The sequence below is a fragment of the Thalassophryne amazonica genome, chromosome 16 (assembly GCF_902500255.1).
Source record: "Thalassophryne amazonica chromosome 16, fThaAma1.1, whole genome shotgun sequence".
Classification (NCBI taxonomy): domain Eukaryota; kingdom Metazoa; phylum Chordata; class Actinopteri; order Batrachoidiformes; family Batrachoididae; genus Thalassophryne; species Thalassophryne amazonica.
The window spans coordinates 14,216,549-14,243,903 of record NC_047118.1 but is presented as its reverse complement, the minus strand read 5'-3'; the positions used below and the strand labels follow the sequence as shown (position 1 = coordinate 14,243,903).

Below are 27,355 nucleotides of genomic sequence, written 5' to 3'. Positions count from 1 at the left end.
AGGACACACACCAATTAGCTAAACTGCAGGATTGTCTTACAGACATAAAGACATGGATGACCTCTAATTTCCTGCTTTTAAACTCAGATAAAACTGAAGTTATTGTACTTGGCCCCACAAATCTTAGAAACATGGTGTCTAACCAGATCCTTACTCTGGATGGCATTACCCTGACCTCTAGTAATACTGTGAGAAATCTTGGAGTCATTTTTGATCAGGATATGTCATTCAAAGCGCATATTAAACAAATATGTAGGACTGCTTTTTTGCATTTACGCAATATCTCTAAAATTAGAAAGGTCTTGTCTCAGAGTGATGCTGAAAAACTAATTCATTCATTTATTTCCTCTAGGCTGGACTATTGTAATTCATTATTATCAGGTTGTCCTAAAAGTTCCCTGAAAAGCCTTCAGTTAATTCAAAATGCTGCAGCTAGAGTACTAACGGGGACTAGAAGGAGAGAGCATATCTCACCCATATTGGCCTCTCTTCATTGGCTTCCTGTTAATTCTAGAATAGAATTTAAAATTCTTCTTCTTACTTATAAGGTTTTGAATAATCAGGTCCCATCTTACCTTAGGGACCTCGTAGTACCATATCACCCCAATAGAGCGCTTTGCTCTCAGACTGCAGGCTTACTTGTAGTTCCTAGGGTTTGTAAGAGTAGAATGGGAGGCAGAGCCTTCAGCTTTCAGGCTCCTCTCCTGTGGAACCAGCTCCCAATTCAGATCAGGGAGACAGACACCCTCTCTACTTTTAAGATTAGGCTTAAAACTTTCCTTTTTGCTAAAGCTTATAGTTAGGGCTGGATCAGGTGACCCTGAACCATCCCTTAGTTATGCTGCTATAGACGTAGACTGCTGGGGGGATCCCATGATGCACTGTTTCTTTCTCTTTTTGCTCTGTATGCACCACTCTGCATTTAATCATTAGTGATCGATCTCTGCTCCCCTCCACAGCATGTCTTTTTCCTGGTTCTCTCCCTCAGCCCCAACCAGTCCCAGCAGAAGACTGCCCCTCCCTGAGCCTGGTTCTGCTGGAGGTTTCTTCCTGTTAAAAGGGAGTTTTTCCTTCCCACTGTAGCCAAGTGCTTGCTCACAGGGGGTCGTTTTGACCGTTGGGGTTTTACATAATTATTGTATGGCCTTGCCTTACAATATAAAGCGCCTTGGGGCAACTGTTTGTTGTGATTTGGCGCTATATAAAAAAAAAATTGATTGATTGATTGATGAAGCCAGCAACAATTCCATGGATTCTTGTCCTTATCACACTTTTTCAAACTGTCTTTCACGCCATCTTCTCTCTGTCTGATGTCGCTCCGTGACACAGACATGCTGCAAAATTCTTCTTTTAAAAACTTGAAAGTTCTAAAAGTTTGATGTTCACATGCTACGTTTAGCTAAGCTTTGCACAGGAACCACACAGTGTCACCGCAGCAACCAACCAGTCCCGCTTTACGACAACTGTCGCAACAGCCAGGCTTTGTGTGGCATTTTTCTCCTCAAAACTCCGCGGATCTGAGGAAACTGATTTGTATCTGTAACACAGATCAGTGTCCGCGGACTTATAAAACTTGCATGATGTCGTAAAAAAAACAAAACGCTTTAGCAACCATGATGAAATCCGCGGAATCCCGCGGATCCGTGGAATTTTCACAGTCCTGAGTAACCAAACTAAGCCAATATCACCAAATAAAATAAAAAAAATTGATATTTTGCATGACTAATATGTCCCTTTACAGCCTGTCAAATTAGTTTTAACTGGTTACACACATGTGGTTAACAATTCAAAACAATTCAAATCCCTCAGGGAAATGTAGTCATTTGGCTAATAATTACAAAGAATTGTAATAAATTGAGCAGTACCTCAGCACCAGGTTAAAATGATTAAAACTTCACTGAAACTTTTTAAAAGCATAAACCTGCTCTGGTCACCACTAACAGACTTTAGTATGTAAAATGTTTGGCTGCTCATGTAACCCACAGCTAAACCTACATCTATACTAAAGGAGCAGCACAAAGCCATATTTTATTCTCAAATTAATCATAAAAAAGAAAAATATAAATGCAGCCCTCAATCCAATTCTAGATGCAGAACAGCACTTTCACATGTTACAGTTGCCAATTTTCTCACGGTGTCACACTGACAACATACCATATCAAACAGAAAAAAAAATAGATTGTATTAGATGTGAATTTGATCTTAGATGACTGTTGGTGTATTTTGTGAAATCGTGTCAGATCCCAAATTTCCGTATTATGAGCAGTTCATGATGCTCACTTAAGACCGTATGTGCTGAATTACAACCAATTCTGGAATAGAAACTGAACTACTGTAACGCATTTTTTAGGAGGGAAAGGGTCCAGTTTTCAACACTTAAGCTTTTGAAAAAAGCTTTTTTTTATCTTTACTCTGTATTAATATATATATATATATATATATATATATATATATATATATATATATATATATATATATATATATATATATATATATATATATATATATATATTGCTTGATTCACAACAAGACACCATCAATTTAATTACTAACTAAATCATTGTAGAATGACACCAAAATTCAAGTTGCAGTGGATCTAAACGCATTTGGATGGAACTACTTTAAAGACGCAAGTTTCTTACCTTGCAGCTGCTGCCGTCTGCAGCCCCCCCACTGCTGAAGGTGCCGTCGGGCAGTGTGATGTGCTGGATGACCTCGGGGAAGTGCAAATAGATCTGAAGCAGCAGGTTCTGGCATCGCTCGCGCATAGCACTGAAAAACACATTTTTGAAAACATGTTATAGTATTCAGTTTGTGGTCATGAGTTTGACTGCAGGAACATACCTTTCACTTAAAAAACAAAGTGCTTTACAATAATGTATTCACATACTGGAATACCAGTGTCAGGGTACTGCCATGTAAGGTGCCCTACTGAACCCTAGGAACAAATTGGGGATTAAGGACCTTGCAAGGGATGTTTGAAATTGTCTGGACTGACAGGGTCCTCTGGTCACAAGCCCACCTCTCTAACTTCTAAAATAGCCGTTCACAAACTTACTAATGCCAGGGCTCACAAGTATTTCCATATCTATTACTATGAGCAACAGGTTGGTCGTCGCAGTGTCCCAAGGTTCTTAAAATGGAGTGATATCTCCGCCTGGTGGACATTTACCACTCATGCCAGTACAATAAAAATTTTGCAAGGAGCTCCAGTATATGATGTTACACTAAGTCAGATAAAGGAAAAACAGCAGCTTAAATCCCATGTTTTCTTTACTTTTATTATTATTACTACTACTACTACTACTACTAATGCATTTTTACAGTTCAACATTTTTATAAACCAAAAAAACTCCTTTCCACAAGACTATGTTTAACTGACAGACTTGTTCAATTCTAGAATTTTACCATAATAATTGTCAAATTCACTTTCTTCAGGTTTTTAAAGTAATTACTAGCAATGTGTATGAGAGATTCCAGATTACACAGCAATATAAAACCTTCCTGTATTGTTTCTGTCTCTAAGTGACAATATTTAATGTACATTAATACAAATATAGAACATAATTTGTGGATATTTGTCTTTAAGTCCCTGCACTTTCATGAAATCCTCTTACAGGCTCAGATGATACACATAAGCGTATAGTTTGTTACAGCAATACTTTAAGAAAATTACCATGACCTTGACTGCAAAGAGTCTGCTTCCTGTTCAATAGTTGGTGTGTAATCTCAATAAATCCAACAGTGACTTTCTGCCAGAAGAATGCTCAACATCTAATCTATGTGTTTATTCAACACAAGGCTGCAATGTTTACTTTCAGTGTGTTTTATCCTACCGTATTTTCACAAGAATTTTACCAGACAGCTTAGCTGCACTTAAAATACTGTAATTCGGCAGCTAATTTTGCTAGACCTTGGCCAAATATTCCTCATTAAAGCGGTTTAATAAAGAGAGACATATGCATGAATGGAGGGTTTGCCTCTACAAAGAGTTGCACTCTGATCTCTGACAGCTAAGTCAGAACAGGACTTTACAACACAGGCAAGTTTCGAGCCTCAGCATTAATCCTCTTGGCTTCATTATAATACAGCAAGTTTTTAAAGCGACTGTAGTACAGATGACTTCTACTGGTTTTAATTTCACACCACTAGACTTAATTATCGAGCTTTTCCTGGGCTGCACACCACTGTGGTTGACAATAGAAGCCTGAAAAGTTCATCTGCATCGAGAAGGAAAATGTAGTGCGATTTACCCCAAGTTTATTGGTACGTCATAACAGGAAATAACGAGTTTCAGAATTTTGACTAATTACGAAGAACAATGCAAAGTGTCGTGGTGCGAAGTTTTTGGATATGACATAATGCAATGAGGACACATCTTCACTAACAGAAAAATGACAGGAAAAAAGAAAAAGCTTGTGTGAGAATTTCTAACTGATTCCCCCCACACAGGATATTAGGAAACACAGGCCTTACTTGTCCTCCCATTTCTTTGTGCAACTGATGAGGTACTCTGAGACTTTCTTGATGCTTTCTAGATCTCCACTGCAGTAGGAGTGAAGGAGAGGCAGCCGTGACTGGATGAGTAAACAGGAGGCTTGGTACATAGAGCTTTTGTCATCGTGGGACGTGTCATGACTGCTGAGGTCCGACTCTGCCAAGATCAGATCCACCAAGCTGATCAGCTCTTCCGAATTTAGCCGCAGCACAAGCTTTTCAGTTTTCTTCTGCAAAGAAACAAACATATTTGAGAGGAATTAACTTTAACACTGAAATTAACCATTATTTGCATGACAGATTAATTTTATGATTACCAACCACAACCATAACCTTGCAACCAAGTTTTAGTTATTTGTACCATACTACAATATGCACTTGTGCCATCCCTGTGGATAAATCCACTCTTAACTGAAATTTTCAAAAAAAAGAGACAATACTAAAAATATATGTATTTTAGTACATTTATCCAATTAAATTAATAAAGTATATAAAATGTATCAAAAAATAAAACTTAAGGATTTTAGGTCATAAAATATACTTTATTATGATCACAGTCAATAAACTTTGCTATAATTAATAATATAATAATAATAATATAAATCATTAGTCTTTCCTGCGAGCAATTATTGGAAAAACTGCAACATTCAATTCAATTAAGCACTGCATGTGTCATTAGTTGCTACAAAAAATAAGAGTGTAAAAGGTACTACTATATACAAATATTTAAATAAGTGTACAGAATACAATCTCAGTATTGTGTGTATGCGTTTACTATGATACATTAAACTTCAACATGTTCCAAGGTCCTTCTAAATGACATACTACATTTAATCCATTTCATAATCAGTAAATTCTGTCATTGTGTTACAGCACTCTTTTCCTTATTCTATCTTAAAGTTACGGTCTTTATATGATAATGCTTACAATTGGCTTGGTGGTAATTTGGTGTTGGTGTGATGTCAAGGTGGTGACACTGCTAACGTCAGCATGAGCTGAGTGAGCAACATATACACACACACATACATACATACACACACACACACACACACACAGCTACAATGTGGAAGCTCCAACACATCCTGATAGATACAAATAAGTACAACTTAAATACACCAAAGTTCCAAGCCTCTTATGCTATAACTAGATAATTTTTGGCTTTCACATTATCAAATCCACCTACATGTAATCAGGTTTATGGCAAATTCAGGATACAAATAAGTGACTTGAGAGACTGACTGTACATTGCTGTGAATTGTACCGTTACATACACCATGGCTAATACTGGCTCATAGCTAAACCATGAGTGATGGCAGGCAGACCAATGACGACACAGCTATAAATTCTTTCCTCTTCTTTCAGCTGCCCCTTGGGATCTCCCTCTGTCACACCAACCATCTGCATATCCTCCCTGAACACATCTGTGCACCTCCTCTTTAGCCTCCCTCTTCTCCTGCTTGGAAGCTCCATCCTCAGCATCCTTCTCCCGGTTTACCTTGTGTCTTTCCTTTGTATGTACCTAAACCATCTAAATCTCGTCTCTGACTTTGTTTCCAAATCATACAACCTGCACTCTTCCTCTCATATGTTCATTCCTCACTCCCGAAGAAAATCACAACATCTGCAGTTCCGCCTCCTGTCTCCAGGGGCAGGGTTAGTGACAACTTTTGTATACTTTACCTTTCACTCTTGCTGATACCCTTCTATCACAAACCACTCCTGTCACTATTCTCCACCTAAACCACCCTCACTACACTGTCTTCACCTCTACCACACTTTCAATTCCTTAGAACAGCCGACCCAAGTATTTAAATTCATCAACCATTATGACAACTGCACTATTCTGCCATGTTCCCTCTCATTCACACACATGCACTCTGTCTTGCTCCTACTGACTTTCATTCTCCTGTTCTCCAGAGTGTACCTCCACCTTTCCCGGCTTGCTTCAACCTACTCTCAATACAAATGACTGTGTTTTCCAAACACAGTTTATTGCTTAATCTATTTCAACAAGATCATAATCAAATGTAATTTTGGTTTCCTACAGACCAATGTAAGATCTTCAGATAACTTATATCTACCCTGTTGTCCCAAAACCAATGTTTAAATTAGAATAATAAAAAAAATTAAATCATCAGCATGTAGCATTTTATGATAAGGTGAACAAAGCTTTTATGTCAGTAATCATAATGGATGACAATTATTTTTATTTGAATCTAATATCTTTTCCCAGTTTGAATCACTTTCAATTTTTGATCAATAAATAAATTAATGAATGAATGAAAACTTAGCACACTGCATACTGGCTCTTGAACTTACTTGAGGCATCTTCTGGTCACGACCCTGCCAGATACGAGGGATGTGGCTACAAGCCCAAAGGAAATCCAAGGCTAAAGATGGATCTAATCTGGAAAAAAAAAAATACACACTTTTAATAAATTCGCACACTATGAAGTATGGCACTGCAAATAAATATCAACCAGAAAAATAGTATTAATGACACATAAAGACTAACTAAAAATGTCAGTGGAATAATGTACTTGTGGTCTCTGCGCTTGTTGAGAAGAGCACTGATACACTGCAGGAGGATGGACCAGTTCGACTGATGGGTAAGCAGGGCTAAGAGATAAGGTCTGTAGGCTGGGGTGCTTCGTGCCTGAAATACAAGAATGAAACACAATCAAGCAAATAGTTACAAACTGATGAAGCAGGAGAAGAATGTATGTCATATATAACCAATGATCATTTCACCTTATTCAGAGCAAACAGCAGTTTCCGTTGAAGGTCTGGGCACACTGAAGTAACCTCCGGGTCAAGATGTTCCAGCCAATCAACAAGCAAACCAGAGCTGAGTCCTGACTTTGTCACTTCAGAGCTGCTAGTAAAGGTAATAGTGAAACGTTACTCCAAGCATGAACATCTTCTAAACTCACACTGCTCTAAACCTCACTGTTGCACAAGCAGGGTGAAGGAAGAAAAAATTATTTTGGGCATGAAAAAGCTTGACTCCATCATAAAGTACCACATGATGTAAAACAAAAGCAATTCAAATGCTTTCAGCTTTTGCTGTACAACTGTCACCATTTCTACAGCGCCCTCTAGTGGTCCCAACCAAAAAACATGTGTGTCACCAATCTGTTTGATTGCTGTGGAGGAGGTCTCACAGACTGAGGGACCCACCACCAGTTTTGTATATGTTAAGTTCCATTGCACATTTGGAAGAATTTAAGTGGCCACCAGTGAAATAAACTTCTATTGGTTCAAGGTATCTGTGAAAAAACAAATGGAACAATTAATAAATTTTGCACTCAATTTGAAGAATTAATGCAGCAACGCCCTCCAGTGAAATTTTGTTGTTGACGTGACAGACTGTCTGTGCAGCAGTTTGAAAATGATTACCAGAGTGTGAAATTATTGCACCGTCCCACTGTACCACATGGGGTAATGTTTTTGGTCCTGTATCCAGTTTTAGTGTAATATTAAAATAACTAGTGTGTTGCCTGTGGGGATCCATGGGCTCTAGATTGGGTAGTGTTTATAAAATAGGTAGCTGACATTTTTCAAGGGTGGTAATAAATTATGCAAAGTTTCTATAATGAGATGGAATGGTATGTGAGTCCAAAATGGTTTTTAGAACCTTAGGCCTCAACAATTTTTTTTAGAAGAACTCAATTTTATGTCCTGTTAATTGTGTAATTTTTTAAATGTTAATTTACTGTCTTAATGTATTTAGAAATTGTTTAGGTGCTTGTTATCATATCCACACTATTATAATTATCATTATTTTATTATTACTTCTATTTTGTCATTTCATTTTTAAATGGACCACAATGGAAATAAGTGCTTTCACTTTCTTGTGTCATCCATGTATTTTTAACGTATTTATAATTATATTATGTATTTACATTGAACTTACTAAATAAAATCAGGAATGCACACACGCTTTAAATACATAAATGGTTTACTGCCCCTCGCTGGACTGCCGTGTGAGTCCAGAATGTAATTAGCAACCTCCATTGGTTAGGGCCCCTTCATACATAGTGCAAATTTGGTTGAAATGCGCATAGCAATTGACCAAATTCGTAGGAATCGTGCTGGTGTGGTCGCAGTAATCAACCACACCAGCAGGAATCGTATGCAAAACATGTAAAATCATAGCTGCTTCCAATGTCTTGTACACCTGTTGCTACCACTATTTGCACACACTAGCAGCTGAAAGAGTGTGCACTGTGCGAACAAATCAAGCCCTCTTGCGGCAGGTATCGGCCAAATTCCAGGTGACACGCACGAACATCTAACACTTAGAAAATATGTGGCCACTCACACTATCATCACGAAAAGAGTCAGCAGACTATCACTGTCATGCTGGCAGTGAAATTTTTCTAAGTGTCCCACGAGTGTGGCTTTGGTCTGTGTGTTGAACTGACAGGAGGTGTGGCCACTGACAGAAGCACCTGTTGAGATCTGTGGTTCTGGACATCCCAGCTGATCAACACATACTGTGTTTGGATGCACATGGACTAACAACTGCCCAATGATGCGTGTGTCTGCTTGCTGTCATCACGTGGACATAAATAAAAACATATACTGTTATGGCGACGGGCTGCAGCATGCACACACTTGCTTGCTGCAGCCCAGTGACAGGCTGCCCCAGGTTGAAACGGAGCGTCAGATCATAACACGCAATGGACGATCTGACTGTCACGTCACCCATGTGAGCTCTGTTCTACATGACGTGGTGTTAGATCTGCAGTGCGCCGTCCACAAGACACTTGTGTTGGGCAGGACACGCGCGCTGGCCGGCTGGACACGTGCCAGCAGATGTGGACATGATGAGCCGAGTGAACTGCTTCTCATTCATGCCATTTCATGACTGTACGTCTGTGACCATGGGTCATCTACAAGGGAACAGATGGATGATATTTGTATTGCCCGCTTGATAAGAGGGATTCAATATATTGCAGTATGGTGTGTGGTTTTATTTTATTATTTTTTTTAATATGTCCATGTCCTTCCTGATATCAGGCAGTTTCCTGCACCTTTCACAGGCCAGTGATGGTAGCTCAGTGGTAAAGTTTCTGACTGACAATCAGAGCTTTTGGAAAGCGCGGGTTCGAATGCCGTGGGTGACACGTATTTTTCTTTTTTTTTAATTTTCACAGCAGTGCTATGTGGTGAAACATTGCACTGCTGTTCGCACTGTGTTCCCGCGTGCACGAAACCGTTGCAACACACACACACACACATATATATATATATATATACATACATACATACATACATATATGGCCTCTACTGGTGGTTGGCTCTCACTGCGGTATTGTATCGCTTCCTGTTCCGGAGCACAGCGGTGTTTTGCTGTATCTGTTAGCTGTTTAATCTGCATAGTTAGATTGATCTAGATAACGATTTGTTTCACAGTGTAATCTTCACGTGCCTTAACTAAAGCACTCCCTCTGCTGAATCACCTCTAAATTATTTACACATTATTCACTTTGTGTGTTTTTAGGAATCCGCTAGATTAGCGCAGCTACTAGCTCTTAGCCGGTTTAGCAAGGCGGCTTCTCCTGTCTCTCCCGCACTTTTCTGCTCTGGGTGTGAAATGTTTAGTTATTCCCCGGCCTCCTTTAGCAGTAATGGTACTTGTAATAAGTGTAGCTTATTCGTAGCTTTGGAGGCCAGGCTGGGCGAATTGGAGACTCGGCTCCGCACCGTGGAAAATTCTACAGCTGTAGTCGGTGCGGACCAAGGTAGCTTAGCCGCCGTTAGTTCCCTTCCAGCAGATCCTGAGCAGCCAGGAAAGCAGGCCGACTGGGTGACTGTGAGGAGGAAGCGTAGCCCTAAACAGAAGCCCCGTGTACACCGCCAACCCGTTCACATTTCTAACCGTTTTTCCCCACTCGGCGACACACCCGCCGAGGATCAAACTCTGGTTATTGGCGACTCTGTTTTGCGAAATGTGAAGTTAGTGACACCAGCAACCATAGTCAAATGTCTTCTGGGGGCCAGAGCACGCGACATTGAAGGAAATTTGAAACTGCTGGCTAAGGCTAAGCGTCAATTTGGTAAGACTGTAATTCACATCAGCAGTAATGACACCCGGTTACGCCAATCGGAGGTCACTAAAATTAACATTGAATCGGTGTGTAACTTTGTAAAAACAATGTCGGACTCTGTAGTTTTCTCTGGGCCCCTCCCCAATCGGACCGGGAGTGACATGTTTAGCCGCATGTTCTCCTTGAATTGCTGGCTGTCTGAGTGGTGTCCAAAAAATGAGGTGGGCTTCATAGATAATTGGCAAAGCTTCTGGGGAAAACCTGGTCTTGTTAGGAGAGACGGCATCCATCCCACTTTGGATGGAGCAGCTCTCATGTCTAGAAATCTGGCCAATTTTCTTAAATCCTCCAAACCGTGACTATGCAGGGTTTGGACCAGGAAGCAGAGTTGTAGTCTTACACACCTCTCTGCAGCTTCTCTCCCCCTGCCATCCCCTCATTACCCCATCCCCGTAGAGACGGTGCCTGCTCCCAGACCACCAACAACCAGCAAAAATCTATTTAAGCATAAAAATTCAAAAATAAAAATAATATAGCACCTTCAACTGCACCACAGACTAAAAGAGTTAAATGTGGTCTATTAAACATTAGGTCTCTCTCTTCTAAGTCCCTGTTAGTAAATTATATAATAATTGATCAACATATTGATTTATTCTGCCTTACAGAAACCTGGTTACAGCAGGATGAATATGTTAGTTTAAATGAGTCAACACCCCCGAGTCACACTAACTGCCAGAATGCTCGTAGCACGGGCCGAGGCGGAGGATTAGCAGCAATCTTCCATTCCAGCTTATTAATTAATCAAAAACCCAGACAGAGCTTTAATTCATTTGAAAGCTTGACTCTTAGTCTTGTCTTGTTTTTTTCCGTAATTATTGTATGGCCTTGCCTTACAATATAAAGCGCCTTGGGGCAACTGTTTGTTGTGATTTGGCGCTATATAAATAAAATTGATAGTGGCGGCCGGCCCATAGGGGGTGCTCGGGCGCTGCCCTCCTAGATGTGGAGAGGAAAAGTCATATATATATATATATATTTAAAAAGTATTATCAATGTCAGTTTTACTTACTTGTATGTGCCTACATGTAATATGAATGATTAAAACAACACTTCCTCCAACTGACTCTCATTCAACAGTGCATTTCCACCGACAGGAGTTAGAAAACGTACGTTCCTCGTCTTGGGCGCCATTCAAAGCGCCCTTGAAGTGCAGCGAAATAACCAATCGTATGTAGTTACTAGGGAAAATGAATAAATATTTGGCAAATCAACATTGCCAAAATTAATGGCTTTGGGGCACTGGAATTTTAGCCCTTGCTACAAAAATGCAGGAACGTTAGATTACAGTCAGTAATATACGTGACGCTGCAGCTGTCAGTCAGTCAGGAAGAGCGACGACGACATTTGGGTTATATTTATTTATTTTTATTTTGTCTCCGTGTGTTTTGCTGGAGTAAGTTGAAGAACTCTTCGGAGGTTTAAAACGGGACAAAACTCATCAAATCAATGGCACCAAAGTTTCGCGGGGATCCTTTTGGAGGCGCATGGAGGTGCGTACATCAGATCTTTCTCGTGGTTTAATGACAATTGCACATCCCGGTTGGAGGAGAGACGTTTGTCTGACTCGTTATAAACCGTGTCAGGCTTCATTCACACTGTCAGCACGCACACGTCATGGAGGCTGCTGATCTACGCGGGTGGAAAGGAGCGCATCCACCTCTTCAGGTGAGCTGACGAGCTGCTCGGATTTATTCCTGAATGTTGCTCCTGGTGTGGAAACGAGGATGAAAATTTAAGATAAAACGAATGAGTGATGTTTTTTTTATTTGTTTTAGGGGGTCAAAGCTGTGATCTTTATTGGGACAGCAGACCAGTTATAATGGTAATAGGGGAGGCCGGGGCTGTTTGTAACAGTGTTCAAAGCTGCAGCCTTGCTGGTATTTTGATTTCACTTTACACATTATGAGGATCAGTCCACAGAAGTGAAATATTCTTTGGAGTATTCCACACTCTAAAACAAATTATTTGCTCAGTTTAAAAACAAAATAAAACAAAACCCTAAAATAGCAATTTGCATGTTTTTTAAAGAAATTCTAACTCAGCCACTGTGATCACACAAGACACTTACAGTCAGACAAACCCAAGTTTAGCAACGCATTTAATTAAGTGGTTTTGTATACTTAATTTGCTTTGTCCTCTACACTGTTAATTAATTTTAACCAATTTAATTTAAATGTTTTGGTGTTATTAGTTAGTCAAGTTATTTAATTTAAGTTTTTCAAGCTTCTTTTTTGCCTCCATTCCACTCAGTAATGTTCATGCAAAATATTACCTTCATTTTCTCTCTCTCTCTCTCTCACACACCCACACAATTCTCTCTCTCTCTCTCTCTCTCTCTCTCTCACACCCACACAATTCTCTCTCTCTCTCTCTCTCTCTCTCTCTCTCACACACACACAATTCTCTCTCTCTCTCTCTCTCTCTCTCTCTCTCTCTCTCTCTCTCTCTCTCTCTCTCTCTCTCTCTCTCTCTCTCTCTCTCTCTCTCTCTCTCTCTCTCTCTCTCTGAAGGTGGTGTGAACATTGTAATATGTACATAATGTTCTTTTGTCAATTGAAGAATTTTTCCACGTTTTTAAAGAGTGTAAATTTGGTGATATTTCCTATTTTGTTAAGGTCGGTGTCATTGTGAACCCAGGATCGGTTTGTCTGAAGATAATGGCAGTTCAGTACAGTTTGGTGTACTATGTGTGTAATTGGTGTCAAATGGTGAAATGTTCTTTGCTCAAGAACTTGAGTGTTGCATTTGATACTGTTCTTTTCCAAAGTAGAAATGGGGCCTAATATAGCTGTAAATGGTTAACTTTATCTGTAAAACTGCTGATTTTGAGAAGGACATGAAATGATTATTGTGGAATTGTAGTAATTTTCTGACTGTTCACTTGAATGCCTGTACTGGACAAGGCAAGGGAATCTATTGGCACAGCAGCCCCACCAAGACTGTTTTTCACCAGCCGCCACTGATTTTTTTTATATATATATATATATATATATATATATATATATATATATATATATATATATATATATATATATATATATATATATATATATATATATATATATATATATATACACACACACACACACACACACACACACATATATAGGTGATTCTCATGAAATCAGACTTACTAGGTGGCATGAAGCATTTTGACAAATAAAGTAAATGCTATCCCAATTATAAGGATACAATTATAAACATATTATAGGCTATGTTGCACATGATTTAAAGTGAACATCATTAAAATATTTTTTGTTGTTTTTTTCACATTTAATAGGATAATTCTCATTACCACAATGAGTCCATTACTGAATTTAGGTTCTTCAAAATACTAATTTTAATACTTAATAAAAATAAACATGATAAACTTTCAGTGCATGTTATACTACAAATAGTTACAGTAAATAAACATGGTATTGGTATTTATTTGTAAAAAAAAAAGTGAAAATTTTAAGGAAAAGAACTTTGTCCACCACCAATTTTCTCATCCTCCGCAACAATTTTTAATGATCATTTAAGTCCACAAGGAACTTTTATAATCAAGGAATTCTGAGTGGGGGTACATAATTTCCAGTGACACACAAGATGGGCACCAGGTAAGCACCTCATTTTATTTCTTTCCAGATAAAATTTGAAAGTTCATTTGTTAGAGTGCCTACACGACTTTTCATGTCTCATTACCAAGTTTTTAACATTAAGTTTAACACTAAGTTTTTAACATTTAAAATTTTAAGTTTTTAAAAATTCTTGATTAATATTTACATCATCATGGTCTAAATCAGTGGTGTCCAAACTATTCCAGAAAGGGCCGAGAGGGTGCAGGTTTTCTTTGCAGCCACTGACTCCAGCAGGTGATTTCAGTGATTAAGATCACTTTGAGCAGGTGGGATGAGTTCATTACCTGCTGAAGTCAGTGGCTGCAAGGAAAACCTGCACCTTTTCGGCCCTTTCTGGAATAGTTTGGACACCACTGGTCTAAATATAAACAGCTAGGTAAAGTTTAGCTAGGCCTCATAGTGCCTTGTAAGAGGGCAGGAAAGTTCAAGGTCACTCATACTACGCAACAGCATTATCATACACCGCAACACTTCAGGACAGGTTACGGTAGAGAGATTCACTGTTTCGATAATGAGAAATAGATGTATACATATATAAACTTGTGTGTATTTCTGATATAACATGATATTTGTCTAAAACTCTTAATAAAAAGTAAAAGGGAACACTAGTGGCCACTGCTGGAGAGCCTGTAACTGCTATATAATTTATTTTTTCTTCACAGCACTGGCACTGTGTTCCCGCATGCACGAACCACCGCACCAGCATCGTGCATGCCTGCCCGTCGGCGCAATGTTTCTTGGTGCGCTCATATGAGCTGTTCCGACGGGAGTTGCCCTGAGTTGTACATATTCACACTATGTGTGAAGGGGCCCTTAGGGTTGTTAGCTCATGTCCGTAGTTTCTCCAAAAATATTAGTCCTATCAACATTCCATTTTGGCGGCATTCATCCTTGACTGAAAATACATAAGCATACCAAATGGCAAATGTCAGCTCTCCACAGTCGGTCTGTGATAAAAGTTATATGCACACAGAGCTTTTTGTCTTTTCTGCATTCTGCCACAAGCAGGTGCTTTTATTTTTACACACCCACAAACAGAGACGGTGGCGGAAGACATCAAACGCAGTACAGTTTTCACTCATGGTAACGGCAACATGACACTTAACTCAGTCATGATAACAGTAACTTCATACTTAACTAAACTGACTAAATCAATTGAACTCCAAAAACACAATAAATCAGTAACACTAACAACACTATTAAACTAACATAAACCACAATAACTACATTTAAAACCCCAAAACCCCGAACTCTCACGGTGCATTGCTGTACAACATCCATTGTTCACTGTTGTTAGCTAATATCGCTAATTTCTTCAGAAATATTAGTCGTATCAACTTTCCGTTTTTCAGCATTCATCACTGACCCAAAACCCATAAGCATACCAAACGGCAAATGTCAGTTCTTCCTAGTTTCTCAGTAATCAAAGCCATACACATGCACGCACACAGAGGCCACTTGGCTATTACAGTATAGATAACACATGACTCTAGGGCTGAAACGATCGATCGAGTAATTTGAATAAATTGATTACAAAAAAATGTTTGAGGCAAATTCTTTACCTCGAAGCTTCGTTTAAAGCTGTAGTACATATGCCAGGCCTGTAGGTGGCACTGTAACGCTCCCACAAAAAAACTAGAAGAAGACCATAGAGCATGCCCATAACTAATGTAAGCGCTAATCAATGTAGCAGGCGATGCTACAAGTTTACAAAGCTACATGCTGAGTAAAATAAAGCCTTTTAAGAGAAAGGGTCTGTGCTGATCATCTGAAACTGACTTATTATGAATTTAAAGTGAAGCAGTGTGTTTATATATATATTTTTTTTAAACGTGGTTTGCTCCACTGGCTGCTCTCCACCTCCGCAGATGAAGCACACTTTAAATTAATCATGTTTAACGTTTCAAAAAAAAAAAAAATCCTATATTCAGATTTGATAAGAGTTTTTATCAACAGGCTGTAGAGTTAATTTATCAGTGCAGCTGTGGTGGAAAGGTTGCACTCCACAGCCGTTTTTTCAAAGGCTTTGTTATTCGCCAAGTATCCACAGAAAACAAGGAATTTGACTTTGGTTTGAGCTGCTCTGTACGGCATGTAGAAATATACACTAAACACTGAATAAATCACAGCAATAAAAAGTGAAAATGAAATGTGCAATAAGAAAAAAAAAAAGAATGTCCTGTCCGCAGACTGAAGATTTCACAGACTGCCTGGGCAAAGGTTTGGCAAAGCTCCAAACCTCTTAATAATGTGGAAAAATAAATAATTACCTGGGAAAACAGAGAGAGACATCCTAAATTTAAAAATCTGCATGATGGCACAGCGACATTGTGCCACTGCTTAGGGAGAGCCCTGCCACTACTGATATTGTTTAAAAATACAAAAGTACTTTTTTATCCGATTACTCGATTAATCGCTAAAATAATCGATAGAATACTCGATTCCAAAAATGTTCAATAGCTGCAGCCCTGACTCACTACAACACTTTCTTTTCTCAGAATGAAAAGAATATTCATCACAAGTACGTACTACTGGCACTCCTGCACCCTCTCATTTTCTGAATGTACCATCAGAAGTGACAGTAAATATTCTCTAAATTCACAGCATGTAAATCTGTAAAAACCAATTTAACTTTTCTGAACAAAATTTAAGCAAATTCAACAGCTTATTCTACTGCTAGTAAACACTGTTAACTGTTGTTGTTAAAGCCAGCTTGTTGTTTAGTCTTGTCATGTACAAATGTTTCAAATATAAGAAAAAAAGAAACTGCAATGCTTACTTGTTTGAATCTGTTTCCTTTTTGACAGGTCGCTCTTCACTTTCCTTAAGCAAGAGGGAAATCACCATGGTAACAGGGCCAGCCGAACCATTTTGTGTACCAACAGTCATCAACAGAGACAGCAGTTCCTCCAAATACGGTGACTTCACCTCTATCAGTCCCTGTAACACTAAACAAAACAAACAAACAATAACCATTAAATGTGTCAAATAAATGAGGAAACAGCTCTTCTGCTTTAGTAGCAGTACACAAAGAGGACAACAATACACTTAACTTACAGCATCTATTAAAATAAAACTCAATACTACACACACCCCCACCCCCCAACCACTAACTGGACTTTTGACATTTTAATGTTTTATGGCAACAACAACAATAATAATAATAACTCAAACTCATTTCTTAAACAATTTAATGCTTTTATGGTCATTAACAAATTACACCATTTATCACAGCCAGAAACATAAAATCAGAAGTTACTGTCATTAATTTTTTAAATGTGCACAGAACAATTCAATCAGAAAGATGACCAAATGTAATTGTTTGGTCCATCCAGATTCCCTTTCAAAAACAAACAAACAAACAAAAAAAAACCTGAAAATCACTGGAGGTGAGAGATGGACAGAAAAAGAAAAGAGGTGCAAGACTTGCAGGCGCAATGAAAATTGAGTCCACAGTAAGTAAAAAGGTCAAAAGGGGGAAAAAAAAAACCCAGCTAAAAACTGGCTGTGGCTGAGAAGGTTAATCTCAGACTGAAAACTTGTATCATGGTAAAATTAAATAAAAATAATAATTATTATTTATTCACCACTTTTAATATAACAACCAAATCATCACTTGGCTTTATAAGTCACAATTACTGAAAATGGGGATCAACTGTGTTTAGTTAAGAGGTTTAAATTTATTTTATGTCACTCAAATATGTAAATATGTGACTAGATGGTCCAACATATGATGAGCTGAGCTTGTGGCCAAGCCTACACCATGAGGTCAAATGGTGCAACTTCGTGAAAAATGACTGAAAGGTATAAATCATTGGATGGATAAAAGAACATTTACAAGACCCTGGAAAATCCTTTGGTGCTCAGCTGAATCAGTTAACCCTCTGGGGTCCAAGGGCATTTTTTGGATAGTTCACTCGCCTGGCATAAATGTTTTATTATTGCTGTTAACAGCTCTCCCTGCATCCCACAATCAAGTTTTATGTCTCTTTTTTTCAGGACAAACTGTGCTTTCATAATATACTTGTATATGATTTTGTTGTGTTTTATAAGTGTAATAAAGGTTTATAATCAGAAATAAAAGGAAACAATAAAGCGGGAAATCATTTTCCACACACAATTATTCAAAACACACAGCAAACTATAATAAACAACTGTTTTGACACTTTATAAAGGTAATTTGAGGTCTTGTGTGAAAGACTGTACAACAAAAAGGTTCAAACAATAAACAAAAATGCACATTTTGAACAATATATACAAAATGGTCTATGCGTTTTGTTTGTCTCATCTCAAAGAAATTTCTGTCTGCTATTACACAAAGGTTACATCACAAACTTCTACTGTGTTTTGGAGTGTTCTGTGCTGCTCCTAAAGCAGCTTTCATTCACACTTTGGCCCACTTTGGCTCCTTACAGTCTGAGGAGTGGCCCTCTTTACTTTACGCCGAGAAAGCAACAGAGTTATCCAGTAACATTCACATGTAAACTAGTGGAGCAATCCTGATAATTACACACTCTTTGTTTGAGCATGTGAGATTGTCATCAGAGACTCTCCATCTGCTTGAAAGTCCTGCTTGAAAGTCCGCTGAGTTACTTTTTTTTTTTTTTTTTTTTTTTGCTGAAAAGTTAAGTTTCTATCTCGTATCATTAAAAAGTTATTTATAATTTAGTAAAGCTTGGTCTTAGCCGTCATATACGACAGCATCACCCCAGAGGGTTAATAATAACTGTGATTCTGCTAAGGGTAAGCTGTCCAACAGCATCACCAGTCATAATTTTATGATCAAGTCAGAGAAAACCACTAAGACAAAATCCAGGGTTGAATTGGCCAAAAGTACACAACAGACTTTAAAATCATCCAAAACAGACTTATTACATTGTCTGGTGAAACCAAAATTTAGCTTTTGAAACAAAATGTCATGTTTGGCACAAAACAAAACTGGATGACAATAACATTGTTTGGTTAAAAATGTCCTTAATAAATTGCTGTATGCTTCAAACCTGCAAGGTTAGTAATTGCTGGAATTCAATTCAATTCATTTAATTTATATAGCGCCAAATCACAACAAAGCTGAATCAAGGCGCTTCGCACAAGTAAGAAAAACTTTCATCACTGAAAAACATTGTTCAAATTTTAAAGCCAGAATCTCTGAATGTTAAACACAATCCTGGGATGCACATCTCTCCAAAAGTCTTATCACTTATTCCCAATCATTAGGTCCAACATTTCTTTCATGACAGTAAATATAAAATATATTGAATTAGCTGACAACAAACAAAACCTAAACACACTGCTGTAATCACCTTTTCCAATGAGCTCAGCATCTGCGTTACATCTCTCCCCAGCCTTCAGCATTGCAATAACGGTTCTTACTGGCACTTCAGTGTCTCTGCAGTATGCCAGAGCCTCAGCCATGTGGAGGAAACCGGAATGTACTGCATGACAGAGACACATATCACAGTTTTATTAAACGAAAACAAGAGCCACTTGAATTGTGTAATACCAAGTCAACACATTACAGGCTGTATTTGCATTTTAAAGGTTTTAATCTAGGCATGTTGTGATATTTCTCTGCCTATCATTGACAGAACTGTGTAAAACCTTTAGGCACATTAACATAAATATATATATTAATTAAGAGAGAATACTTTGTCCTCATTAATGTGCACATAAATCATGCCAAATCTAAACACATCATCAACTGACCATTAGGTAAACATGACGTGTCTACCATGGACTGTTAGTGACTTCTTGTGTTCACAATAATGTGTCCACACACAGACACACATTATATCCTGAATACTATGTTGACAGCAGTGGGGGACACACACACAAATCTGACTCTGAAGAGACAAAGATGCTTGGTGCTTACTGTCAGTGAGCCTGTGTTTATGAGAGTTCTGGCCAGCGTAGGATTTCAGAAGTGTCTTTAGTGGTCCTGCCTCCACAGTCGGGTTATCTAACCAAATTAGCACCTCAACAATGACCTTGAGGAACAATGACGAGAAAGCGATGTCCTGGGACACGAGACGCTAGGAAGCAGACAGAAGAAAAATATTTGAATCTAATAAATCAACAAAGAGAATTAATGTGAATGTTAGGGATGCAAAACCTGGTAGAGGTGAAGTTGTCTCATGAGAGGACAGGACAAAGCATGACTGCGGTGCATTGACATGACAACAGGCCCTGCGTGGGTCGAGGTGAGGAGAGCTGCTATGGCCTGTAAGAGGCGATATGCCAACCCACCCTGCTGAATGCTACCCTGTTTGGCTCGCATCAGTTCTTTAGCCAGGGCCTGCTGCAAGGCCATGGACAACTGGCTGGGAGGTGGGCCTGCCCGGCGAGGATCCAACTTTAAAGGGAATATCTATGGAAGTGGAGGCCACATACACAGTCAGCATGCAAACGCAGTGTGAGATTCTTATTATAATGATGTGTCTGACATTTCAGCATGGAATAAAATGATATGAATTACACTGTATATTCTAGAATATGAAGAGTGATTATGATAGAATGAAAAACATTAGGAGATGCTGGAAACAAAAAAAGAAATACTGTGTTGCAGAAATATCGCATTTTCTGGAGTATAAGTCATGTAAGTTTTTTGCTAATTTGGGAGGTTCTGTCACACACTCCAGTGTAATTATATATATTTAACGGCTGAGTGGATCCTTGTCATTTGATTGGTGGGTTGTATGTCACGTGACATGGATTATTTGTACCATGTCCTGTTGTGTCACTGACCGTGCAATAGTTCTTTTGTAGCGTCAATTTTGGCGCTATATGAAATGTGTTATTGGACACCCTGAACACCGTGCACGCTCACACTATGGGGGCAGTGTTTAGCTAAACATAGCGAAGTTTGTTTTGCTGACAGACAATGATTTGAAGGAGTTAATTGATGCTGCTATTTCTTCTAAGACACACACACACACACACACACAAATCCACTATGCTGAAAGCCGTCTGGAGGCATGAAGAGCTGTTAGGATGAAAACCTGGATAAATTTGTCACGTGATTTTTTGCTGGACCGAGGAACTACACAAAGTCTCTTTTTTGGAAGAACAAAGTCAGTGCACTGCATCACGGACTAACTGTTTTTCTAAGTTGACTGAGAACAATTCTGGACTCCAATTTAAAGTTCATGTTGGACTGTTGATACCAAAACACCAGTGGAATACCAAATGTAAGTCCCTTTTCTGTTGTTTATAAATTAATAAAATATCAAATGACAAGGATCTATTTTAGCTGTTATATAAAACAAATAATGAATGTTTTTTCATTCTTTCACTCTCACTCATCTTCAACCGCTAACTCCAATTAAGGGTCACGGGCGGCTGGAGTCTATTCCAGCAGTCATAGAGCGTGAGGCAGGGTTCACCCTGGACAGGACGCTAGTCTGTCGCAGGGCCACATATAGACAAACAAACACATTCACGCCCGCACGCACACCTACGGACAATTTAAAGTTTCCAATCAACCTAACCTGCATGTCTTAAAATGTGAGAGGAAGCCGGAGTACCCAGAGAGAACCCACGCAAACATGGGGAGAACACGCAAATTCCACTCAGAAAAGGCCACAGGTGGGAAGCAAACTCATGACCTTCTTGCTATGAGGCAACAGTGCTAACCACTAAACCACTGTGCTGCCCCTTCATTCTTACAATGGAACAAATATTTAATTTGGCTTCACCTCATTGAATGGTACATTCCATCTTTCACCTCATGAAATATTCATATCATTGAACTCATAAACATTCATTATTTGTATAATATATCATTCTAAAATATTCTTTCATTCTAAAAAATGATTATTAATAACAACAACAACAACAACTATTTATTTCTGGCTTTCTCAGGAATCAAGTCACTTAAAATATACTCCAGTAATAAAAGTACACTGCAACAGTAAGTCCCTTCAGCTGCTCCCCTGTTTTGCACCTGGTGTCACCACAGCAGGTCCGACGTGGATCTGCTTGTTGAATTGGCACAAGTTTTACACTGGATGCCCTTCCTGACGCAACTCATATTACATGGAGAAATATGGCAGGGGTGGGGTTTGAACCGGGAACCTTCCACAGTAAAACCAAGTGGACTAACCACTTGGCCACCACCAATGTTGGTTTAAAAACAAACGAGCAAATGGACTCATGTTTTCAGTGTAGCATTTGCAACACTGTGGGCCTGTGTTCATTTGAATCAAATAATATAATACATGTTCATCAATCTTGCATATTTTTCGAATGGAAAAGTCCTTATATTAAGTCACAGTGCAGGCTGCAGTGCGGACATGTTCTACACAGAGTTAAACTCGCCCCCAGGGAAATGCTGTGCTTAAAAGTGAGTTCCACATAACAGAAAAAGGTGCAACTTATACCACATAAAATTTTTTTTAAAAAAAGTCAAGCACTTTGTTTGGATATGAAAGAGAACTTCTCAAATCTCACCCCAAAGGAACAACAACTAACAGCTCCTACCTGAAGCATCAGTCCAGTAAGATCATCTTCTGGTCCAATTGCAGGAATTTGATTGGCTGCTCTCATCCTTAAAGAGCTATGGGGGGTTTCCACTGTAACTTTGGCATTACTGACATCAGTAGTATCTGTCAGGAGGGACATATTACAGTCAATGAGTACTTCATTTATGCACACTGTATAGAGAGACCGTTTGTGTGATACATGATCTCAATCATGATTATTCATTAGTATCTACAAACACTAAAACGATAAAGCACTTTTAAAATGCTAGCAAAATATTTAAATGGAAAAGATTTTATATTGTCAAGTAAAACTTGCAGGATGAAGACACACCCCTGCGTGGAGGCAAAGAGGAGCTAAGTAATGCATGGAAAGTGTGCCCTCCAGTGGCGCCTCGCTCATGCTGCACCTCAACCAAGTGAGCCATGTAATCTATTGCAAAGGAAATACAAAATGAGACAAAACAAGGATAACAAATCACTAATTAAAAAAAAAAAAAAAATCGGAAGAGTTGCAGCATATTGTTGCGACGCTTACGCTTGTCCATGATGTTTTGTTCCAGTGTCTGTGGATCATGGGAAACAGCCTGATCCAGATACTGCAGCAATTTACTCATGCTAGACACAGGAATACCAAAGGACTGCACAAACAAAAGAAGCTGCTGAGGTTCCAAGTCTTGCAAAGCTGTGGGGAATAAAATCATTTTACCATTAAAATGAGCAAAAACCTTTGTTACATGGCGAGAACTTTGTTTACTATCAAAGTTGTACCTGCATCTACCAGTCGAGAAACCTCTGATCTTATCATCCTCAATTTCAACCAATCAGGCAACAGCAGAGCCTCCTCTGATGTGTCAACCAAAAACGCAGTGGGCAGAGGTTTCATGTCAGGAAACCAAATGTCCAGAAGTGTGAAGAAATCACTCTCTCCTGTAATAATCATATCTTCTATAGTCACCATATGAATAATACACAGCATACTCTCACAGCCTCCTTAATAATAAACAACACAGTGAATCAGAGTACCCTTGGGTGGCCCCAGCGTCAGTAGGATAACCATGGCATGGACTACAAGGATGTGCATTGTAGCTGTTTCTCCTGTAATCCAACGCAAAAACACCTGGTCCTGAGATTCTGACTGCACAAAACAAAAGCCCAAGTCAAAAAGTAATTCATCAGGTGCCAACAATGCTTTAAAACCTACAGTATATAATGGTGTTTATCTTATGTCCACAATTTCTCTGATAATTACTGGACTGGTAAGCATTGAAAGCTGAGATAGGCATGTCCAAACTTGTCCTCTGACACGCCGAAACGGAGGTGTTCCTTTGTCTCGCTTCCAAAGCGAATCGGTCTTTACGCGCAAAGCCTTCGCGCAGCTTTCCATGACAAAATCTCTTGTTAAAAGTGAAATCTGCCGGAAAATGGCTGATGTCCAGCTCTTGTGATAACCAGAGAAAGAGCACACGACGGTCTCGTATCCACAGAGCCATCCGTTTAGAAATGGTCCGGTGGCTTGTGGCGCGTTGTCGCAGCTCGGAGCGCGGCGCGCCGAGCGTCCTTAAAGGGGTCCTTAAAGCTGTAGTAACAGTCCTTATTCTCTGTGAAGCCCGTAAAATTTTCACCAAAAGCCAGATAAATTTTTCGAATGGTTTCCAGGTGCCAGTCTCTAACAGCTTCTGAAAAAATTCTGATGGAAAAAAAGTCCTTTTCATTCCGCCATTTCCAGACAATGAAAATCCGACGAGGGGGCAGGACCACTCCTTCCCAAGGCATGCTCGCAGGCGAATGATGTCACCGACAGGCGTGGAAAAACTCACACATGCGCACGAGGGTTCAAACATGTCTGACGTAAAAACATATGAATGAAATCCATATAGTTTTTGAAAAAAATAAAAAGGACCGTTACTTTATTGACAGACCTCGTAAAGTATCCATGGCACCTGGGTTCAAAGTGGACCTGCGTCAAACATAGCGCACTCCCCATTAAATAGCAGCTAAACCATTTTCAAAGCACATTTTTGATTTGGTAAATGTTCAGCAAAACAATCAGTTAAAGCAGTGGTCTCCAAACTATTCCAGAAAGGGCAGAGAGGGTGCAGGTTTTCTTTGCAGCCACTGACTCCAGCAGGTGATTTCACTGATGAACTCATCCCACCTGCTCCAAGTGATGTTAATCAGTGAAATCACCTGCTGAAGTTAGTGGCTGCAAAGAAAACCTGCATCCTCTCGGCCCTTTCTGGAATAGTTTGGAGACCACTGAGTTAAAATGTGTGTGTCTTATTTTTTTGCAAACCTGCAAGTGGCTGATTGGATTTCGTTTTGTGCTTATGGTCATTAACACATGTATGCAAAATTGTCATTTGCATATGGTTGTCTACACCATGTCACCACCTGCTGTCTCCTGCGTACCTATTAGTTAAATCACCTGCAAACAGTAATACAGTTAGTCATGTGACCCTCGCCTGTGCTCACCCAGCTGTAGAGGTCCTCTCCCTCCTTGGTTTTCCTCATCCTCCTGATGTAAGTAGAAAAGATGGTGAGAAAAGCACAGAGGACAGCATCTGACTCGGGTCTGCAGGAATGTTTGGCAAACAGGCTGTTCATGATGGTGGAACGCTCAACGATTAACCGGGCAACATCCTACAGAACGCAAGAAGAAAACCGCATCCATGACAGCACTGCTTAAGAAAAAGACCATAAAAAGATGAGTGCTTAACTACCATTATTACCAGAGCCAAATCATTGTGAGAGGCCTGCTCTTCCACTGGTGCATGCTGGGATAGGTAAATGAGATAGGCACTGATCGTCTGTGGATCGGTCTCCATGTGAATGGCCTTGGAGAAAGCAGGCAGATAAGAGGCACACTGTGTACAAAACAGAACTCTGTAGCTGCTCATGAGGCCACTGTTCAAGTTTTTTACTGACACTGACCTGCTGCAGAGCAGTAGAAGTCATTCCCCTGACACTGTCGAACAAGGGTAGCTTTGGAAGGTCTTGCAACAGCCACTGGTACGCTGGCAGGAGCTCAGCATCTGTAGAGTCTTCTTCCATGGGCTGATCCCGCTCTTCTCCATCCTTCAGGCCGCCTTCAGTCAGCACCAATGACAAACCCTGCACGCAAAAAACATTTGATGAGTGTACTGGAACTGTGAATCCTGTATGTTCCGCATCGAATACAGTACCTTTATTGCTAGGACTCTTGATGCAACCTGAGAAGAGCTGAGCCGACGCAGGAAGTAGTCCAGGACTTCACAGGTTGTCTGCTCGTCAGCTTTAGGACCTAAAAGAAGATCCTGTAGCCTTCCAAGGAGCTGCTTTTGCTTTTGCTGTCTCTAACAGAAACAATTATAATAATTTAGGATTACTCTGGAATTGGCTGCTGCTGTTTTGAGTATATACACACACTACCAGTCAAAAGTTTGGAGACACTTTCCCATTGAACTGAATGGGATTTTTTTTTTTTGGGGGGGGGTTGACAATTGTCTAAATTACCACAGTTGTGGTAATTTAGAACAGTTGATGCACTGATAAACAAACATACTTGTCTTTTCTTGGCCTTCAGCTCCTTGCTCTCGCCTTCATCATAGTCATCTATCTGCAGACTGTCATCTGCAGCATCATGCAAAAGGAATTCACACAGGCACTGCACTGGAAGTACATCCAAGGACCCCTCACTGGACTGGACTAAATCAGCCAGCCATGGCATGGACTGAGAAGAGGCCTGTAAAGGACCAAAATAAATAAATAAAATGTTCGAAATGCTTCTGTTGAAGAAATGGCCACATGCTCATTGGAAGACAGAAGAACACATGCACACACACACAAAATTACTCAATTTGGTTCAGGTATGTGCTTGTTTATTTTCTTATACCAGATAAGATATGGATTATTTAATCTTTACACCCATACCTGTCTCTGAATTATGTTGAGGAGAAAGTCTGGGTTGCGGCTGCGGCAGAGGAGATGGCCCAAGTGCAGAGACTGGTTGAGGCTTTTTACCTGCTCCTGGACCTGAGGTGGAGGTCTGCGAGGAGGACCCCTAAAAATAACAAAAAGCACAATTCCATCTTCCAGCCACATAACTGATAACTTTTCTTAAACAGCGCAGCAGATAACTGAAACGATCCTTCACATGGTGATACAAGGAACAAATTCGGCATAAATACTCCTTAGACATTCCTCTTGAAAAAAACCGACTAGCCACTTGAATTTCAATAAGCGGCCAGGTAGGGGTCAAAATTTAAAAAAATGTTTCAATCATATTGAAAGCTGTATCACATTATGTGACTGATCACAAACATTCCAGACTACTACTTTGTCTCATTCTGTAGCATAAGCTTTTTAGTGCAGCAAATAATAAGTCCCTTCGGCTGCTCCGTTGTTTGCACTCGGGGTCGCCACAGCAAATCCAAGCTGGATCTGCGTGTTGAATTGGCACAAGTTTTACGTCGAATGCCCTTCCAGACGCAACTCCAAATTATACCCCTGACCTTTTTTAGTGCAGCAAATAACAGAATATTTACAGAGGAATCTTTCAAAAGGTGATACAAGCACCAAAGTAAACACAAATACTCCTCAGACTATCTATGGCTGAATATTATGGAGTTATGGGGTAAAAACATTAAGAATGGTGACAAAAGTC

General features: G+C 39.5%; 1 protein-coding gene across 1 annotated transcript in view; it reads right to left on the bottom strand.

Moving 5' to 3' along the window:
• Nucleotides 1-27,355, bottom strand: part of ints1 (integrator complex subunit 1) — a 43,883-nt gene that overhangs the window by 7,525 nt on the left and 9,003 nt on the right. Inside the window, 20 exon segments of the mRNA XM_034189773.1 lie at nt 2,643-2,772; nt 4,477-4,727; nt 6,817-6,904; nt 7,038-7,153; nt 7,249-7,375; nt 17,013-17,181; nt 19,537-19,668; nt 20,106-20,265; nt 20,346-20,600; nt 22,712-22,836; nt 23,045-23,143; nt 23,249-23,395; nt 23,482-23,640; nt 23,737-23,848; nt 25,186-25,353; nt 25,443-25,547; nt 25,645-25,824; nt 25,896-26,045; nt 26,255-26,434; nt 26,623-26,752. Of these exon segments, the coding sequence (XP_034045664.1) occupies nt 2,643-2,772; nt 4,477-4,727; nt 6,817-6,904; nt 7,038-7,153; nt 7,249-7,375; nt 17,013-17,181; nt 19,537-19,668; nt 20,106-20,265; nt 20,346-20,600; nt 22,712-22,836; nt 23,045-23,143; nt 23,249-23,395; nt 23,482-23,640; nt 23,737-23,848; nt 25,186-25,353; nt 25,443-25,547; nt 25,645-25,824; nt 25,896-26,045; nt 26,255-26,434; nt 26,623-26,752 (2,983 nt within the window).